We start from the raw sequence: 17,909 nt of genomic DNA, 5'->3' as shown, positions 1-17,909 counted from the left end.
TTAATTTTGCAGTAATTTGTTGATGAGTATAAACTTCATTAGAAAGCGTTTAAATGTTGCTGCACAATTCAAGTGAATATTTGTTTCTTTTCTTAATTTTGAAAAAGTTAATGTTATTATTATTGATTTTAACACTTTAAAAAGGAAGTTAAAATTAAAATAAGATAAAATATTCAATTAATAAAAATATATTGTATATTAAAATGATTATTGAATACAATCAACATACATAGCAGATTAATGACCAGCTCTAAATTACGTACTTTAGCATATCAATACACTTTTTGGACTGCGATGAAAATGAAATACACCGGTGCTTACAAATAATATGGTACATCAAGTATAGTCCTAGTCTCGCTTATAATCAGGACAATGATTTTGGGGAACAACAGTTGATATTCATTAAGATAGAGCAATATAAGTAACAAATAAGCCTTAGCCAAAGACTTTTGTACGCTAGTGTATAATTATATATATAGAACCAGGGCCAGTAGAGCCCAGTAAGTATAACAGAAGACATTACAGCTAATACTTTTAACCCTTCAGTTCTGAGTCACCTTCTAATTAAAGCAGGTATAGGAGCAGGCGCAGCGGTACCAGGAATCAGAAAATGTGCACAATGAGGGCATTGGGGTCACTGGAGAGCCCAGCGCCAGCCCTGTATATAACCACTATGTGGCCTATGGGGGTCTTACACCAGCTCTGTACATTTAAGGGCTTCTGCTAAGTTGGGCACACACCCGTTTTATTGGACCCACATAATAGCGCACATACGTCCTTATACACACTGCCCCAGGTCACCTTACTGCCCAGGTCCTTTACAAATAAGAGGCACAGAATGGCTGATTTACACATTTTATTCTCAATTCATACAGCAAGGGTTTGTTTCCAAGAAATTCATCTACAAATACCCCCAGGTGGGGCAGTTCCTGTGTCCATTATAACATGCAGGGAACACAATACTGAGCGTTGTCCTGGCCCAGTACGGAGAGCAGACAGCGCATACTGTATATTACACCATGTTCCTGCTCTAAGAAATGTATCGTTTAGACATTTTCCTAAATAAGCAGATTATCTGGAGCAGAAAAAGAAAACTTTACATTTTTATGTATAAATATCGCTGCATCTTGTGGGATTTGGTGAGATGTGAAGAGATCCAGGAATTCGTAGAAAAGTTACTCATGATTTTCGCTTTCCAGCTTTGGTAAACTTATATATTAGGTAAAACTGACCCAGTCGTCTCCACATGAAATACCGCAGAATGTTACATACGTGTTTATGTATTGTACAGCACTGCGAGATACAAGTCATTTAATCCGATATGTGCGGCTGTCCTGGTCTCTCTAGAGTGGGATATCCTGCCGGATACGGCTGCTGATGAACATTACAACTTGCTATATTGCACCAGAGATGAAATACGTGGTTTTTATAGCCTCGATTGTATGATATAATCTTATTGATGTATTCATTACATATACACAGCATGTGCTACTGGACAGCAATTAATACAATTATCCAGACATTGCAAATTCACCCATAATCTGATGTTTATTAATGTAGACAATGATCATATGTTCAAGTAACACTAATATTATATAACCCGACACGCCAGCAGCCCCAAGCAGTAAATAGGGGGTCACACCCCAGTACCTAACTTAAAATCCATCCAACGTGATCTGAACCCTCAGCTTTAGGACGTAGTGTTTCAGGGAAGTCCTATTTGGTACATTTGAGCTGCGGGTTATATTAAAAAGCTGTCCGCCCCTCTGAACAACCCGGCAAAGAAATTATCAACAGTATGTAAAAAAAAGTAAGAATACAGTGATTTATATCACTATACACAGCCGTACCTATGTGTTCTCTGCCAATGATTAGTGCTACATACATATATATATGTATTAGATACCAGGGACTAGAGGCGTGAGCCATAAAATACAACATAATGTGATGGCAGTGGCGGATGAAATTCCAAGGTATGGCAAGATTTACATATGTGAATATTAAAGTGCTCTTTCATATACACTCGGCCAGTCCTCATCTTTAATAAGAGAGAAGCAGCCACAGAACCTGTATTTTACAGGGATACCTGGGGGACTGAGTCAGGGATAGGGGGTCACTTGCAGCGTGGAAACACTTAAGTGCTTCAGAATTTGGGCCTTATAACAGCTCCCAGATAATACACTGAGGATAGAGGAAGCCAGCGGTATATCCATTATATCATAACTACTGTAATAACTGCCCTCCATGGATCAATAACTTATTTTTAAAACACTTCAGCCCCAGACTTCAATTATCTTATATTTAATTTCTAATGTATGCAAATAGTTTTCCTTAAAACATTCCTCTGATTATATTGTAATCCTATGACAATTATAGAAAGACCACTAAACAGATCCAACTTCCTCCGGATCTCAAAGAAAGGTCAGAGGTGGAAGCTGAGGTCGTCTCAAGTCTCCAGTTTATGTCCTATGACCCAATACTGAAAAGAGGTCTAATATGTTACACTGATGAGAATACACTGTCAAAAGTTCCCACAATGCTTCAAATACATAAAATATCCACAATATCTTCACTTTTCCTATTCAATCCTTTACTCTTTTGTGAATGAGTTCATGTTTTGTCAGCTTTGTACGGTCGATAAACCTTTTCCCGCAGAGAGTGCACCCAAAGGGTCTCTCGCCCGTATGTATCTTCTCGTGCCTCTTCACGTGTGCCTGCTGAGTGAACTTCTTTCCACAATAAGAACATGTAAATGGTTTCTCCCCCGTGTGAATTCTCTGGTGATGACGAAAGGTGGAGCGATCGCTGAAGCTCTTCCCACATTCTTTGCACTCGAACGGCCGTTCATCCGTGTGTGTCCTCAGATGCACCATGAAGGCAGAGTTCTGACAAAACCGCTTACCACACTCCAGACATTTATAGGGTTTCTCTTTAGTGTGTAATCTCATGTGAACCTTGAGGTATCCACCATCCCGAAACGTTTTCCCACATTCTTTACAGGAGTACGGACGTTCCCCTGTGTGTATTGTGCGGTGCTGCAATAGTGTAAAATGGCGAGTGAAGATTTTCCCACACTCTTTGCACTTGAAAGGTTCCATCCCAGCTAAAGGCCGCTTACGTTTCTTCTTCGGGAGCAGAACACATTTAGCGTCATTACTTCCGCTCTCACCAGCGTTGTCTGGGTTCGGCGTCACATGCAGGTCCAACCTCTTGCCACATTTGGTGCAAACCTTGGACTTGTTCTCTGAGATTTTGTCAGGTACGGTACGTTTAGACTTTTCTCTACGTCTACCCTTTGCTTTACGATTATAGAGAGATTTTTTAGTCAACTCCTCATGGACATCAGACGTTCTTATTTTAGCAGTGGAAATTTTGGAGCTATTCTTAATCGACTTCTTGAGTTGAATGACGTTCAATGGTTGTTTCTTGAGGGCAGATTGAAAATGTTTCCCGCAGTTTGTGCATATCTCACTTTTTTTGACAACATCAATATTCTCAGACTCTTTCTCCAGGTTTTGATGACGGGCAGAGATTTTTTGATGCTTTAAATTGTCGTTGCTCTTTTGTGAATCCAAACCAGACGTAGGTTTCTGCTCTTGCCCGGCGTCCGCCCGGCTCTGTGTCGTGTTCTGCACCAATCCAGTCCTTTTCTCAGTTATATCATTTTTAAGACCTGGGCTTGAATTTTTCTTGCTGAGTGAACACCTGGTAGCAACTCCAGTTACAGCCTTTGACTTCTGATGGATTTTAGGATCTATGAAAGCACCAGGTTTACATTTAGTACATAAATTGGATTTCTTTTCACTCTGAAAGATCTGTGATCCTGGAAACTTCTTGGTACGCTCAGTGTTCTTCTCTTTCATCTGAACACAATGATTGGTTGAACTTGTTAACTTTGTAGTATCTTCATCATTCTTATCTTTGTCTATTTTTTGTTTTTTATTAGCAATCGGGGTACAGTTTGGTTTTTCTGTACAAGGGGAATAATTTGGCTTCTTCCCAACGGGACTCAATGGCAGTGACAATTTACCAAATGTGGAACACTTTGTGAGGGATTGTTTTGTCGAGCTGATCACCTTGGTCTTCTGGTGCCGGCCACAACTTCTGCACATATGAGGAACAGATTTTTCTATGTTCTTTTTCTGAAGGTCACTGAGCTTCGACCAGTGAGTAGTTTTACCACAATTAGTACAAGAATAAGACTTAATAAACCTCTCCTCACTTGGAGCCGTGATTGGCTGTGGCACGTTGGTGGCTGCGTTCACCTCTTTCTCCGCTTCAACCTCCACGTCTGGATGGTGCTTATCCTCTTTATAGCTCATATCAACTTGTGTCCCTGTTTCGTTCATGTCGGTTTTGTTGAATGGATGTGCTTGTTTAGTGGCTCCCTTCGATGGAAAAGACTCCGCAAGTTCTGTGGTGCTCCTGGTAACCACACCACAGGTGAAGTTCTCCGCTCTCCCCTCTATTTTTTTCACCTGTTTTTCACATTTTATTGAGCTCAGCTTTGCCTTTTTCACTTCCGGACGTTCCGCACTATGGCTTTGCGGAGTTGAGGTTCTCTTTCTCGACTGCACTATGTCCTGTGAAGTCCTGGGACTCTGAATCTGCTTTGTTTTATCTTCTCCGTCTACAACTCCAATGTTACCTTTTAGTGGCTTGGAATCTGTCAACTGCCTCTCTTTTTTGGTCGCCTGTTTTAATTTACTACAGTTTGGATAATTTCTGATCCGTAGCTTAACTCCTTCCGCAATCCCATTAGTAGTACTTTCCTCTGACCGTGGCTCGATCATAAACATAGTAATTACTTCATTAAACTTTACACGTCTTTCATCCTTCTGCTGTGATGTCACCTTGCTCTCTGCATTCACAGAGCTCGTCACCTCTCTCTCATTCACAAACTTTTGGGTTCTCTGCTTGCTGGGACTCTTGTTCCGTTGAATGGAACCGTTGACTTTCTTCAGATCTGTGACCAAGTTGTCTGACACGGTGGTGATAGCAGCCTCTGTATCTCCATTGCACTGTGCATGTTCCTCACCACTGCGGCCCGTTCTGCGTTTGCCTGGAAACTGTGCAGCTTCTGTAGATATTTTGATTTTGTCAGCACTTTGTTTGCGTAGTTTATCTTTCCGTAAAGATTTTGTTATCTTGCAGCTTTTTAAGACAGCCACAGTTTTGTCACACATGTCCAGAGAGGTGTCCTCAGCATCATTTTTGCTTCCATTATCTACATACTTTGTTTGTGCACTTGGATCATCTTTCTCTACCACGTGCGATTCCCCAACCTCTGGGACACTGTTCTGTACTACACTGTCATTAACCCTTGTTCTGTTAGAGGAGCTCTCTACTCTCTGCTGTGAATGCTTCTGGCTACAGTTACCGACCAAGTCTGGTGTACGACCAGCGCAGGTATCAGAGTCGCCCCCTCCTGGCAATGTTCTGCATTTACTATCTGTAGGGAGTCTATTCTCCATGTCAGATTTCCGTGATATTCGATGGAGAGAGCGATCAGCGCGTTTTTTTGATTTCTTCTCTTTCTTTACCCATCTGACCGGGTTGACCCGCGGGTAACGCCGCTGTCTCTTCACCTGTGGCCCAGATCCGCCACTCCTTTCTGTTCCTGCGTCTCTGCATCTTTCCTGGGGTGAAGTTCTCCCAGAGTCTTGCTGGGAACCTACTGGATAGGAGAGCAGATTAGTGTATATTATACAGAGGCATCAGCTAAACAATCTCACAGTAATATGGTCTGTCTCATTGATCCACTGACATCGCTGGAAGGAGAAACATCTACCAACCTCAACTAAACGAACACAACAATTAATGTAAAAACGCTGTTATCCTAATATTTCAGTTATTTACACAGTCAATGCTCATGTACTGGTGATGGGATAAGAATGGAGTCACTGACCGCTCTTAAGACCTAGATCAGCTATAACACATAGTAACCACTGTCATGGATAAACTCAGGGTACAAACACACTCTGAATCCACAGAACATTAAAAACTACCAGCTTCATTATTCAAATCTTTCATTCAGATTTCACCAATTAGCTGCCCGCTTGTGACATTTTATGTAAATGAGGGGGAGGAGTCTCAGGAGCATACTAGTATGGTTAAAAGGCAGATGTCCTGCCCCCAGCTGGAGAGAAGAATGACATACTGGGACGTAGTGCAGGAAGGGGCACCGTCTCCCTTCTCTGTAGACGGACAATGTTTTGACTCCTGGCTGCCCAGTGCTGCTGATATATTGGCAGTTTATAAATAAATGAATATTAGCAGAATAGATGCCGCCACGGTTTGGTTAGGGACAGATAATGGTGTCCCCGGATGACATGAAGAATATACATATCCTGCAAGATAAAAGCGTTATCACGGTTAATACAGACGTTCTGACATGTTCAGGATACATCCAGGTGACTCGGCCACAGTGCAGGGTGCGCTCATTCTTTGCACGGGTTACATTGTTAACAATCCCAATACTATTACTACATGACGCCCTCAAAGGGAGTATTCAGACGTTATTAGGATAATCACCATCTTCTATATTTGCCATTATTCAGCTGGTGGCCACAGGCCGGTACTCTCGGCAATAAACAAACATAAACCTCCCGCCACCACCATAAGACAGAGATAATCACCTTGTGGTGAAACATTGGTGCCGCTCCTGAGATATGGCTCACATCCTAATTCAATATTCAATATGATGTCTGGTCGGTCTATGGGGAAAACATATATTAAGTCTGTAAAAATGAAATTGTTCCATAGTTTCAGATCATCTCCCGTTAGTGATGCTGGGTTCACACTACAGAATTTTCTGACCAACGTGTTATCTCAAACGATTGTACCTACGACTGAAGGTCCGATCAGTCTGACGATTCATCCATACACACTGACACCATTTACCTTCAGATCTGGTCCTTCATCTGGTCCTCTAGTCTTCAGAGAATGACAGCACAATATTCATTCATTCATTCTTGTCACACTGATTAAAACCACCTTGTTATAGCTATCCACATGTCCTAACGATATCGTTAGCTTCTGTGACTCTCAAACAAAACATTCCATCTCAGAACGAACAAATTATTCCTTCTACAGCACTCTCTACATTTATTCACCGGGACATTCATCGCCGGCATCGGCTGAAACCCGACTCTGTAAATTCTATGGGGATCGTGAGCATGAGTCCATACTCTACATCATCGGTCGGTGATTGGTCGGAAAATATTAAACATAACGACCAACCAAATGAGCTGACAATCAACACTTTGGAACGTCTTTCCACCATCATGTCACTATACAAAATAACCTAACTTCTGACCGAACGGTAGTATGTTGGCTGATATGCCCGATTATTAGACGAAAAGACTCAAGTGTGTACCCAGCCTAATACAAGCCCTTCTCCAGGTAGCAATCTGGATAAGACCTAGGGGGGAAATACTCACTGAGCGAGAGGATCATCTGGTAACTATCATTCATCACTTCCTTGTACAGAGCCTTCTGCTCATCATTTAAACCCTCCCACTCTTCCTGGCTGAAGTAGATGGCAATCTCCTCAAACGTCACCTGGAGGAAAAAGGCAAATCTCTGGTTACATTCAACTGCTAGAGACCAGGCCGGGTCCCGTTACACTCTCACCTACACCCCCGTACAATGCCCTCTCCACCATCTACCCTCACCCATACACTGCCCCTTCCAGCATCTACCGTACACTGCCCCCTCCACCATCTACCGTCACCCGAACACTGCCCCCTCCACCATCTACCGTCACCCGTACACTGCCCCCTCCACCATCTACCGTACACTGCCCCTCCACCATCTACCGTCACCCGAACACTGCCCCCTCTAGCCTCTACCGTACACTGCCCCCTCCACCATCTACCGTCACCCGAACACTGCCCCCTCCACCATCTACCGTCACCCGTACACTGCCCCCTCCACCATCTACCGTCACCCGTACACTGCCCCTTCCAGCCTCTACCGTACACTGCCCCCTCCACCATCTACCGTCACCCGAACACTGCCCCCTCTAGCCTCTACCGTACACTGCCCCCTCCACCATCTACCGTCACCCGAACACTGCCCCCTCTAGCCTCTACCGTACACTGCCCCCTCCACCATCTACCGTCACCCGAACACTGCCCCTTCCAGCCTCTACCGTACACTGCCCCCTCCACCATCTACCGTCACCCGAACACTGCCCCCTCTAGCCTCTACCGTACACTGCCCCCTCCACCATCTACCGTCACCCGAACACTGCCCCCTCTAGCCTCTACCGTACACTGCCCCCTCCACCATCTACCGTCACCCGAACACTGTCCCCTCCACCATCTACCGTCACCCGTACACTGCCCCGTCCACCATCTACCGTCACCCATACACTGCCCCCTCCTCCAACTACCCTCACCCATACACTGCCCCCTCCTCCAACTACCCTCACCCATACACTGCCCCCTCCACCATCTACCGTCACCCGTACACTGGCCCCCTCCACCATCTACCCTCACCCATACACTGCCCCCTCCACCATCTACCGTCACCCGAACACTGCCCCCTCTAGCCTCTACCGTACACTGCCCCCTCCACCATCTACCGTCACCCGAACACTGCCCCCTCCACCATCTACCGTCACCCGAACACTGCCACCTCCACCATCTACCGTCACCCATACACTGCCCCCTCCACCATCTACCCTCACCCATACACTGCCCCCTCCTCCAACTACCCTCACCCATACACTGCCCCCTCCTCCAACTACCCTCACCCATACACTGCCCCCTCCTCCAACTACCCTCACCCATACACTGCCCCCTCCTCCAACTACCCTCACCCATACACTGCCCCCTCCTCCAACTACCCTCACCCGTACACTGCCCCCTCCACCATCTACCGTCACCCGAACACTGTCCCCTCCACCATCTACCGTCACCCGTACACTGCCCCGTCCACCATCTACCCTCACCCATACACTGCCCCCTCCACCATCTACCCTCACCCATACACTGCCCCCTCCTCCAACTACCCTCACCCATACACTGCCCCCTCCTCCAACTACCCTCACCCATACACTGCCCCCTCCTCCAACTACCCTCACCCGTACACTGCTCTCTCCACCATCTACCCTCACCCGTACACTGCCCCCTCCAGCCTCTACCGTACACTGCTCCCGCCACCATCTACCGTCACCCGAACACTGCCCCCTCCACCATCTACTGTACACTGCCCCTCCACCATCTACCGTCACCCGAACACTGCCCCCTCCACCATCTACCCTCACCCATACACTGCCCCCTCCTCCAACTACCCTCACCCATACACTGCCCCCTCCTCCAACTACCCTCACCCATACACTGCCCCCTCCTCCAACTACCCTCACCCGTACACTGCCCTCTCCACCATCTACCCTCACCCGTACACTGCCCCCTCCAGCCTCTACCGTACACTGCTCCCTCCACCATCTACCGTCACCCGAACACTGCCCCCTCCACCATCTACCGTACACTGCCCCTCCACCATCTACTGTCACCCGAACACTGCCCCCTCCAGCCTCTACCGTACACTGCCCCCTCCACCATCTACCGTCACCCGAACACTGCCCCCTCCACCATCTACCGTACACTGCCCCTCCACCATCTACTGTCACCCGAACACTGCCCCCTCTAGCCTCTACCGTACACTGCCCCTCCACCATCTACTGTCACCCGAACACTGCCCCCTCCACCATCTACCGTACACTGCCCCTCCACCATCTACTGTCACCCGAACACTGCCCCCTCTAGCCTCTACCGTACACTGCCCCTCCACCATCTACCGTCACCCGAACACTGTCCCCTCCACCATCTACCGTCACCCGTACACTGCCCCCTCCACCATCTACCCTCACCCATACACTGGCCCCTCCACCATCTACCCTCACCCATACACTGCCCCCTCCTCCAACTACCCTCACCCATACACTGCCCCCTCCTCCAACTACCCTCACCCATACACTGCCCCCTCCTCCAACTACCCTCACCCGTACACTGCCCTCTCCACCATCTACCCTCACCCGTACACTGCCCCCTCCAGCCTCTACCGTACACTGCTCCCTCCACCATCTTCCGTCACCCGAACACTGCCCCCTCCACCATCTACCGTACACTGCCCCTCCACCATCTACTGTCACCCGAACACTGCCCCCTCCAGCCTCTACCGTACACTGCCCCCTCCACCATCTACCGTCACCCGAACACTGCCCCCTCCACCATCTACCGTCACCCGAACACTGCCACCTCCACCCGAACACTGCCACCTCCACCATCTACCGTCACCCGTACACTGCCCCTCCACCATCTACCGTACACTGCCCCCTCCACCGTCACCCGTACACTGCCCACCTCTAACTACCCTCACCCATACACTGGCCCCTCCACCATCTACCCTCACCCATACACTGCCCCCTCCTCCAACTACCCTCACCCGTACACTGCCCCCTCCTCCATCTACCGTCAAACGTACACTGCCCCCTCCTCCATCTACCATCTCCCGTACACTGCCCACTCCTCCAACTACCCTCACACTGCCCCCTCCACATATACCATCATCCGTACACTGCCCCCTCCACCATTTACCATCACCCGTACACTGCCCCCTCCACCATTTACCATCACCCGCACACTGGCCCCTCCACCATTTACCATCACCCGCACACTGCCCCCTCCACCATCACCCGCACACTGCCCCCTCCTCCATCTACCCTCACCTGTACACTGCCCCCTCCACCATCACCCGTACACTGCCCCCTCCACCATTTACCATCACCCGCACACTGGCCCCTCCACCATTTACCATCACCCGCACACTGCCCCCTCCACCATCACCCGCACACTGCCCCCTCCTCCAACTACCGTCAACTGTACACTGCCCCCTCCTCCATCTACCGTCAACTGTACACTGCCCCCTCCTCCACATACCCTCAGCCTTATCCTGCCGCCCCTTCTCTACATACCCTCAGTCGTATCCCGCCCCCTCCTCTACATACCCTCAGCCGTATCCCGCCCCCTCCTCTACATACCCTCAGCCGTATCCCGCCCCCTCCTCCACATACCCTCACCTGTATCCCGCCCCCTCCTCCTCATACCCTCACCTGTATCCTGCCCCCTCCTCCTCATACCCTCACCTGTATCCTGCCCCCTCCTCCTCATACCCTCACCTGTATCCTGCCCCCTCCTCCTCATACCCTCACCTGTATCCTGCCCCCTCCTCCTCATACCCTCACCTGTATCCTGCCCCCTCCTCCTCATACCCTCACATGTATCCTGCCCCCTCCTCTACATACCCTCACCTGTATCCTGCCCCCTCCTCTACATACCCTCACCTGTATCCTGCCCCCTCCTCTACATACCCTCACCTGTATCCTGCCCCCTCCTCCACATACCCTCACCTGTATCCCGCCCCCTCCTCCTCATACCCTCACCTGTATCCCGCCCCCTCCTCCTCATACCCTCACCTGTATCCCGCCCCCTCCTCCTCATACCCTCACCTGTATCCCGCCCCCTTCTCCTCATACCCTCACCTGTATCCCGCCCCCTCCTCCTCATACCCTCACCTGTATCCCACCCCCTCCTCCTCATACCCTCACCTGTATCCTGCCCCCTCCTCTACATACCCTCACCTGTATCCTGCCCCCTCCTCCTCATACCCTCACCTGTATCCTGCCCCCTCCTCCACATACCCTCACCTGTATCCTGCCCCCTCCTCTACATACCCTCACCTGTATCCTGCCCCCTCCTCTACATACCCTCACCTGTATCCTACCCCCTCCTCCTCATACCCTCATCTGTATCTGCCCCCTCCTCCACATACCCTCACCTGTATCCTGCCCCCTCCTCCTCATACCCTCACCTGTATCCTGCCCCCTCCTCCTCATACCCTCACCTGTATCCTGCCCCCTCCTCCTCATACCCTCACCTGTATCCTGCCCCCTCCTCCTCATACCCTCACCTGTATCCTGCCCCCTCCTCCTCATACCCTCACCTGTATCCTGCCCCCTCCTCCTCATACCCTCACCTGTATCCTGCCCCCTCCTCCTCATACCCTCACCTGTATCCTGCCCCCTCCTCCTCATACCCTCACCTGTATCCTGCCCCCTCCTCCTCATACCCTCACCTGTATCCTGCCCCCTCCTCCTCATACCCTCACCTGTATCCTGCCCCCTCCTCCACATACCCTCACCTGTATCCTGCCCCCTCCTCCTCATACCCTCACCTGTATCCTGCCCCCTCCTCCTCATACCCTCACCTGTATCCTGCCCCCTCCTCCTCATACACTCACCTGTATCTGCCCCCTCCTCCACATACCCTCACCTGTATCTGCCCCCTCCTCCACATACCCTCACCTGTATCTGCCCCCTCCTCCACATACCCTCACCTGTATCCTGCCCCCTCCTCCTCATACCCTCACCTGTATCCTGCCCCCTCCTCCTCATACCCTCACCTGTATCCTGCCCCCTCCTCCTCATACCCTCACCTGTATCTGCCCCCTCCTCCACATACCCTCACCTGTATCTGCCCCCTCCTCCACATACCCTCACCTGTATCCTGCCCCCTCCTCCTCATACCCTCACCTGTATCCTGCCCCCTCCTCCTCATACCCTCACCTGTATCCTGCCCCCTCCTCCTCATACCCTCACCTGTATCCTGCCCCCTCCTCCTCATACCCTCACCTGTATCCTGCCCCCTCCTCCTCATACCCTCACCTGTATCCTGCCCCCTCCTCCTCATACCCTCACCTGTATCCTGCCCCCTCCTCCTCATACCCTCACCTGTATCCTGCCCCCTCCTCCTCATACCCTCACCTGTATCCTGCCCCCTCCTCCTCATACCCTCACCTGTATCCTGCCCCCTCCTCCTCATACCCTCACCTGTATCCTGCCCCCTCCTCCTCATACCCTCACCTGTATCCTGCCCCCTCCTCTACATACCCTCACCTGTATCCTGCCCCCTCCTCTACATACCCTCACCTGTATCCTGCCCCCTCCTCTACATACCCTCACCTGTATCCTGCCCCCTCCTCTACATACCCTCACCTGTATCCTGCCCCCTCCTCCTTATACCCTCACCTGTATCTGCCCCCCTCCTCTACATACCCTCACCTGTATCCTGCCCCCTCCTCTACATACCCTCACCTGTATCCTGCCCCCTCCTCTACATACCCTCACCTGTATCCTGCCCCCTCCTCCTCATACCCTCACCTGTATCCTGCCCCCTCCTCTACATACCCTCACCTGTATCTGCCCCCCTCCTCTACATACCCTCACCTGTATCTGCCCCCTCCTCTACATACCCTCACCTGTATCCTGCCCCCTCCTCCTCATACCCTCAGCCGTATCCTGCCCCCTCCTCCTCATACCCTCACCTGTATCCTGCCCCCTCCTCCTCATACCCTCACCTGTATCCTGCCCCCTCCTCTACATACCCTCACCTGTATCTGCCCCCTCCTCTACATACCCTCACCTGTATCCTGCCCCCTCCTCTACATACCCTCACCTGTATCTGCCCCCTCCTCTACATACCCTCACCTGTATCCTACCCCCTCCTCCTCATACCCTCACCTGTATCCTACCCCCTCCTCCTCATACCCTCACCTGTATCCTGCCCCCTCCTCCTCATACCCTCACCTGTATCCTGCCCCCTCCTCCTCATACCCTCACCTGTATCCTGCCCCCTCCTGTAAGCTCTGTGGTCTGGGATCGTACAATATACCGCTAGAGTGTAAGCCCACCGGCCCAGTCCCCCGTTAACCCGTCACTCACCGGCTCCATGACGCTGTTGTCTCGCAGTCCGGGCCGAGCTGAGCTCTGCTCTACAGACAGGAAGTGCGGTGCATGCCGGGAGATGGAGTCGTGCGCGCTGCTGGCTGTTATAGGAGAGGCGGGGTCTGGACTACATCTCCCGGCATGCACCGGGGTCCGGACGTGCTGCGAGCTCAGAGAAGAGAAACTAGAGGAACCTGTTCCTGCCCAGTGTCCATTACATAGGGCGGGTCTCTTATAGAGTGTCAGCTCCTGGGGCACAGTGTTATACCACCCTGATAGAGTGTCAGCTCCTGGGGCACAGTGTTATACCACCCTGATAGAGTGTCAGCTCCTGGGGCACAGTGTTATACCACCCTGATAGAGTGTCAGCTCCTGGGGCACAGTGTTACACCACCCTGATAGAGTGTCAGCTCCTGGGGCACAGTGTTATATCACCCTGATAGAGTGTCAGCTCCTGGGGCACAGTGTGACACCATCCTGATAGAGTGTCAGCTCCTGGGCCACAGTGTTATACCACCCTGATAGAGTGTCAGCTCCTGGGGCACAGTGTTATACCACCCTGATAGAGTGTCAGCTCCTGGGGCAGAGTGTTATACCACCCTGATAGAGTGTCAGCTCCTGGGGCACAGTGTTATACCACCCTGATAATGTCAGCTCCTGGGGCACAGTGTTATATCACCCTGATAGAGTGTCAGCTCCTGGGGCACAGTGTTACACCACCCTGATAGAGTGTCAGCTCCTGGGGCACAGTGTTATATCACCCTGATAGAGTGTCAGCTCCTGGGGCACAGTGTGACACCATCCTGATAGAGTGTCAGCTCCTGGGCCACAGTGTTATACCACCCTGATAGAGTGTCAGCTCCTGGGGCACAGTGTTATACCACCCTGATAGAGTGTCAGCTCCTGGGGCACAGTGTTATATCACCCTCATAGAGTGTCAGCTCCTGGGGCACAGTGTTATACCACCCTGATAGAGTGTCAGCTCCTGGGGCACAGTGTTACACCACCCTGATAGTCAGCTTCTGGGGCACAGTGTTATATCACCCTCATAGATCACAATCACTGCAGTGACATGGCTCCACCCAGGTGTGTAACTGCAATTGTGTTCACAATCACTGCGGTGACATGGCTCCTCCCAGGTGTGTATTATGAACTGTGTTCACAATCACTGCGGTGACATGGCTCCTCCCAGGTGTGTATTATGAACTGAGTTCACAATCACTGCCGTGACATAGCTCCTCCCAGGTGGGTAACATGATCTATGTTCACAATCACTGCAGTGACATGGCTCCTCCCGGGTGTGTAACACGACTGTGTTCACAATCACTGCAGTGACATGGCTCCTCCCAGGTGTGTAACATGAACTGTGTTCGCAATCACTGCAGTGACATGGCTCCTCCCAGCTGTGTAACACAAACTGTTCACAATCACTGTGGTGACATGGCTCCTCCCAGGTGAGTATTCACAATCACTGCGGTGACATGGCTCCTCCCAGTTGTGTATTATGAACTGTGTTCACAATCACTGCAGTGACATGGCTCCACCCGGGTGTGTAACACGAACTGTGTTCACAATCACTGCAGTGACATGGCTCCTCCCAGGTGTGTAACACGAACTGTTCACAATCACTGCAGTGACATGGCTCCTCCCAGGTGTGTAACACAAACTGTTCACAATCACTGTGGTGACATGGCTCCTCCCAGGTGTGTATTCACAATCACTGCGGTGACATGGCTCCTCCCAGGTGTGTATTATGAACTGTGTTCACAATCACTGCCGTGACATGGCTCCTCCCAGGTGTGTAACATGAACTGTGTTCACAATCACTGCAGTGACATGGCTCCTCCCAGCTGTGTAACACGAACTGTTCACAATCACTGCAGTGACATGGCTCCTCCCAGGTGTGTAACACAAACTGTTCACAATCACTGTGGTGACATGGCTCCTCCCAGGTGTGTATTCACAATCACTGCGGTGACATGGCTCCTCCCAGGTGTGTATTATGAACTGTGTTCACAATCACTGCCGTGACATGGCTCCTCCCAGGTGTGTAACATGAACTGTGTTCACAATCACTGCAGTGACATGGCTCCTCCCATGTGTGTAACACAAACTGTTCACTTCACAATCACTGTGGTGACATGGCTCCTCCCAGGTGTGTAATATGAACTGTGTTCACAATCACTGCCGTGACATGGCTCCTCCCAGGTGTGTAACTGCAATTGTGTTCACAACCAATGCAATAACATGGGTCCTCTAAGATGTGTGTTTAGAGGTTTAACTTCAACTGGGTTCACAATCACCTCAATAAAAAGGTTCCTCCAATATGCGTGTCCAGGTATTTTAACACTAAATTCACAGTCAAGAAAATGTGATTGCTTATCCCAGAAAGTGTCTAGTGTGTAACACCAACTGTTCATAATCACCTAACTGAAATGTCTCCTCACAGGTGTGTGATCAGGGGGGAAAATGTATGAACATGCGGGTTCTTCAACACCCGCGTGTTCAGCGTGTTCGGCGATTAAATTTCAAGCGGCGCTGCATTGTAAAGGGAAACTTCCCTTTACAATGCAGCGCCGCTTGAAATTTAATTGCCGAATGCGCGGGTGTTGAAGAACCCGCATGTTCATACATTTACCCCCCAGGTACATAACACAAACTGGATACACAATCACTGCAATGGGATTGCTCCTCCTAAGTGTGTAACTCTAAATGGGTTTAAAATCACTGCAATGCATTTGCTCCTCAAATGTGTGTGTCAGGGTGTGTAATGCCAACTGTGTTGGCAATCACTGCAATTAATTTAATCGTCCGAAGTCTGTAACGTCAACTGGTTTACAGTGCATTGGCTCCCACCAGGTGTGTAACTGTGCTCACAATCACTGCAATGAAATGGTTCCTGGCAGTTGAGAAACTTCAACAATAGTCACGGTCACTACATGTAAATGGTTTCTCCTAGGTGTGTAACATCAGGAATAGTCACAATCGGCGATGCAGAGCACTGTGGTGCCTTACAAATCTACGATAATAATAATAGTCACAGTCACTACCTGTAAATGGTTTCTCCCAGGTGTAATGAAACTAACTTATCCACATTCCTACGCTGGCTCTTTGTGCCGCACACAGCACTTCCGGGCAGCGGGGCTTGGATCGCGCTGATTGGATACTCATCTGTCACCAGTGCAACAGCAGGTTCTTCATTGCACTCGAGACTTCCTCCTGTTGTTTGGACCTTGTGTTACATCCTGAGGGAGTCCTGAGGGCCGCGACCTGTGGGTTCCTGGCAGCGAAGTCCATCCCGCCTTGCGGCGGTTCTTGGTGTGCACCGGGGAATCTGTTAGACTCTGCACCTCTGGTCTGCCAGTGATCAGGATTCATACAGGTACTCTGAGATTGTAACAGTTAACACTGACCTAGGAATATGGATCCAGCAGGAGACTCTTCTCCGAAAGACCTATTATCCACACTTCAATCCATCCTAAATGCTGCTGCAAGACTGATCTTCCTCTCTCACCACTCCCCATCTGCTGCACCACTCTGCAAATCTCTACACTGGCTCCGTGTCCCCCAGAATAAAATTCAAATTACTCACCCTTACCTACAAAGCCCTCAACACCACTACCCCTTCATACATCTCAAATCTCATATCCAAATACTCTCCCTCCCGCCCTCTTAGATCTACCTCTGACCTGCGTCTTGTCTCACCTCTGATAACCACCTCTCACTCCCGCCTACAAGACTTCTCCCGTGCTGCTCCCCACTTATGGAATTCCCTACAATGCTCAATCAGACTTTCCCACAGCCTTCAAATCTTTAGACACTCTTTGAAAACCCATCTCTTTTTTAGAGGTGACCTTATCCTCGATAACACTATTCACACTAATACACACTCACAACTGTCCTAACCTCCACTCTGAGCCACACTCGCTCCTCTTCTTTCAGTTGTGCTCTCTTCCCTTTAGAATGTAAGCTCTGTAATGAGCAGAGTCCTTCTTACCCTTTATATTAATGTCTCCATTCATTTTGTCTGCCTTCACTGTCCTTGTTTTACGTATGTCCTGTTTTATGTATGTCCTTGTCTTCGCTACTGTATGGCGCTGAGGAGCACTGTGATGCC

The 17,909-nt window shown here is 50.1% G+C and overlaps 1 protein-coding gene across 2 annotated transcripts; it reads right to left on the bottom strand.

Moving 5' to 3' along the window:
• Positions 1-841: 841 nt before the first annotated feature.
• Positions 842-13,881, bottom strand: LOC142159390 (uncharacterized). Of its 2 annotated transcripts, none has more exons than XM_075214245.1 (4): positions 13,790-13,881; positions 7,443-7,563; positions 6,639-6,716; positions 842-5,677 (listed from the first exon to the last, which is right to left on the bottom strand). In XM_075214245.1, exons 1-4 carry the CDS (start codon positions 13,796-13,798, stop codon positions 2,583-2,585), a joined length of 3,303 nt encoding a protein of 1,100 aa, XP_075070346.1. In that variant the 5' UTR covers positions 13,799-13,881; the 3' UTR covers positions 842-2,582. The 2 variants fall into 2 exon arrangements, with proteins under 2 accessions (XP_075070346.1, XP_075070347.1); XM_075214246.1 differs by having other exon boundaries at positions 842-5,674.
• Between the last annotated feature and the right edge of the window lie 4,028 nt (positions 13,882-17,909).

Source organism: Mixophyes fleayi, chromosome 5, assembly GCF_038048845.1.
Source record: "Mixophyes fleayi isolate aMixFle1 chromosome 5, aMixFle1.hap1, whole genome shotgun sequence".
Lineage (NCBI taxonomy): Eukaryota > Metazoa > Chordata > Amphibia > Anura > Limnodynastidae > Mixophyes > Mixophyes fleayi.
The sequence above is the reverse complement of the archived record's forward strand: the minus strand, read 5'-3'. Positions and strand labels throughout refer to the sequence as shown.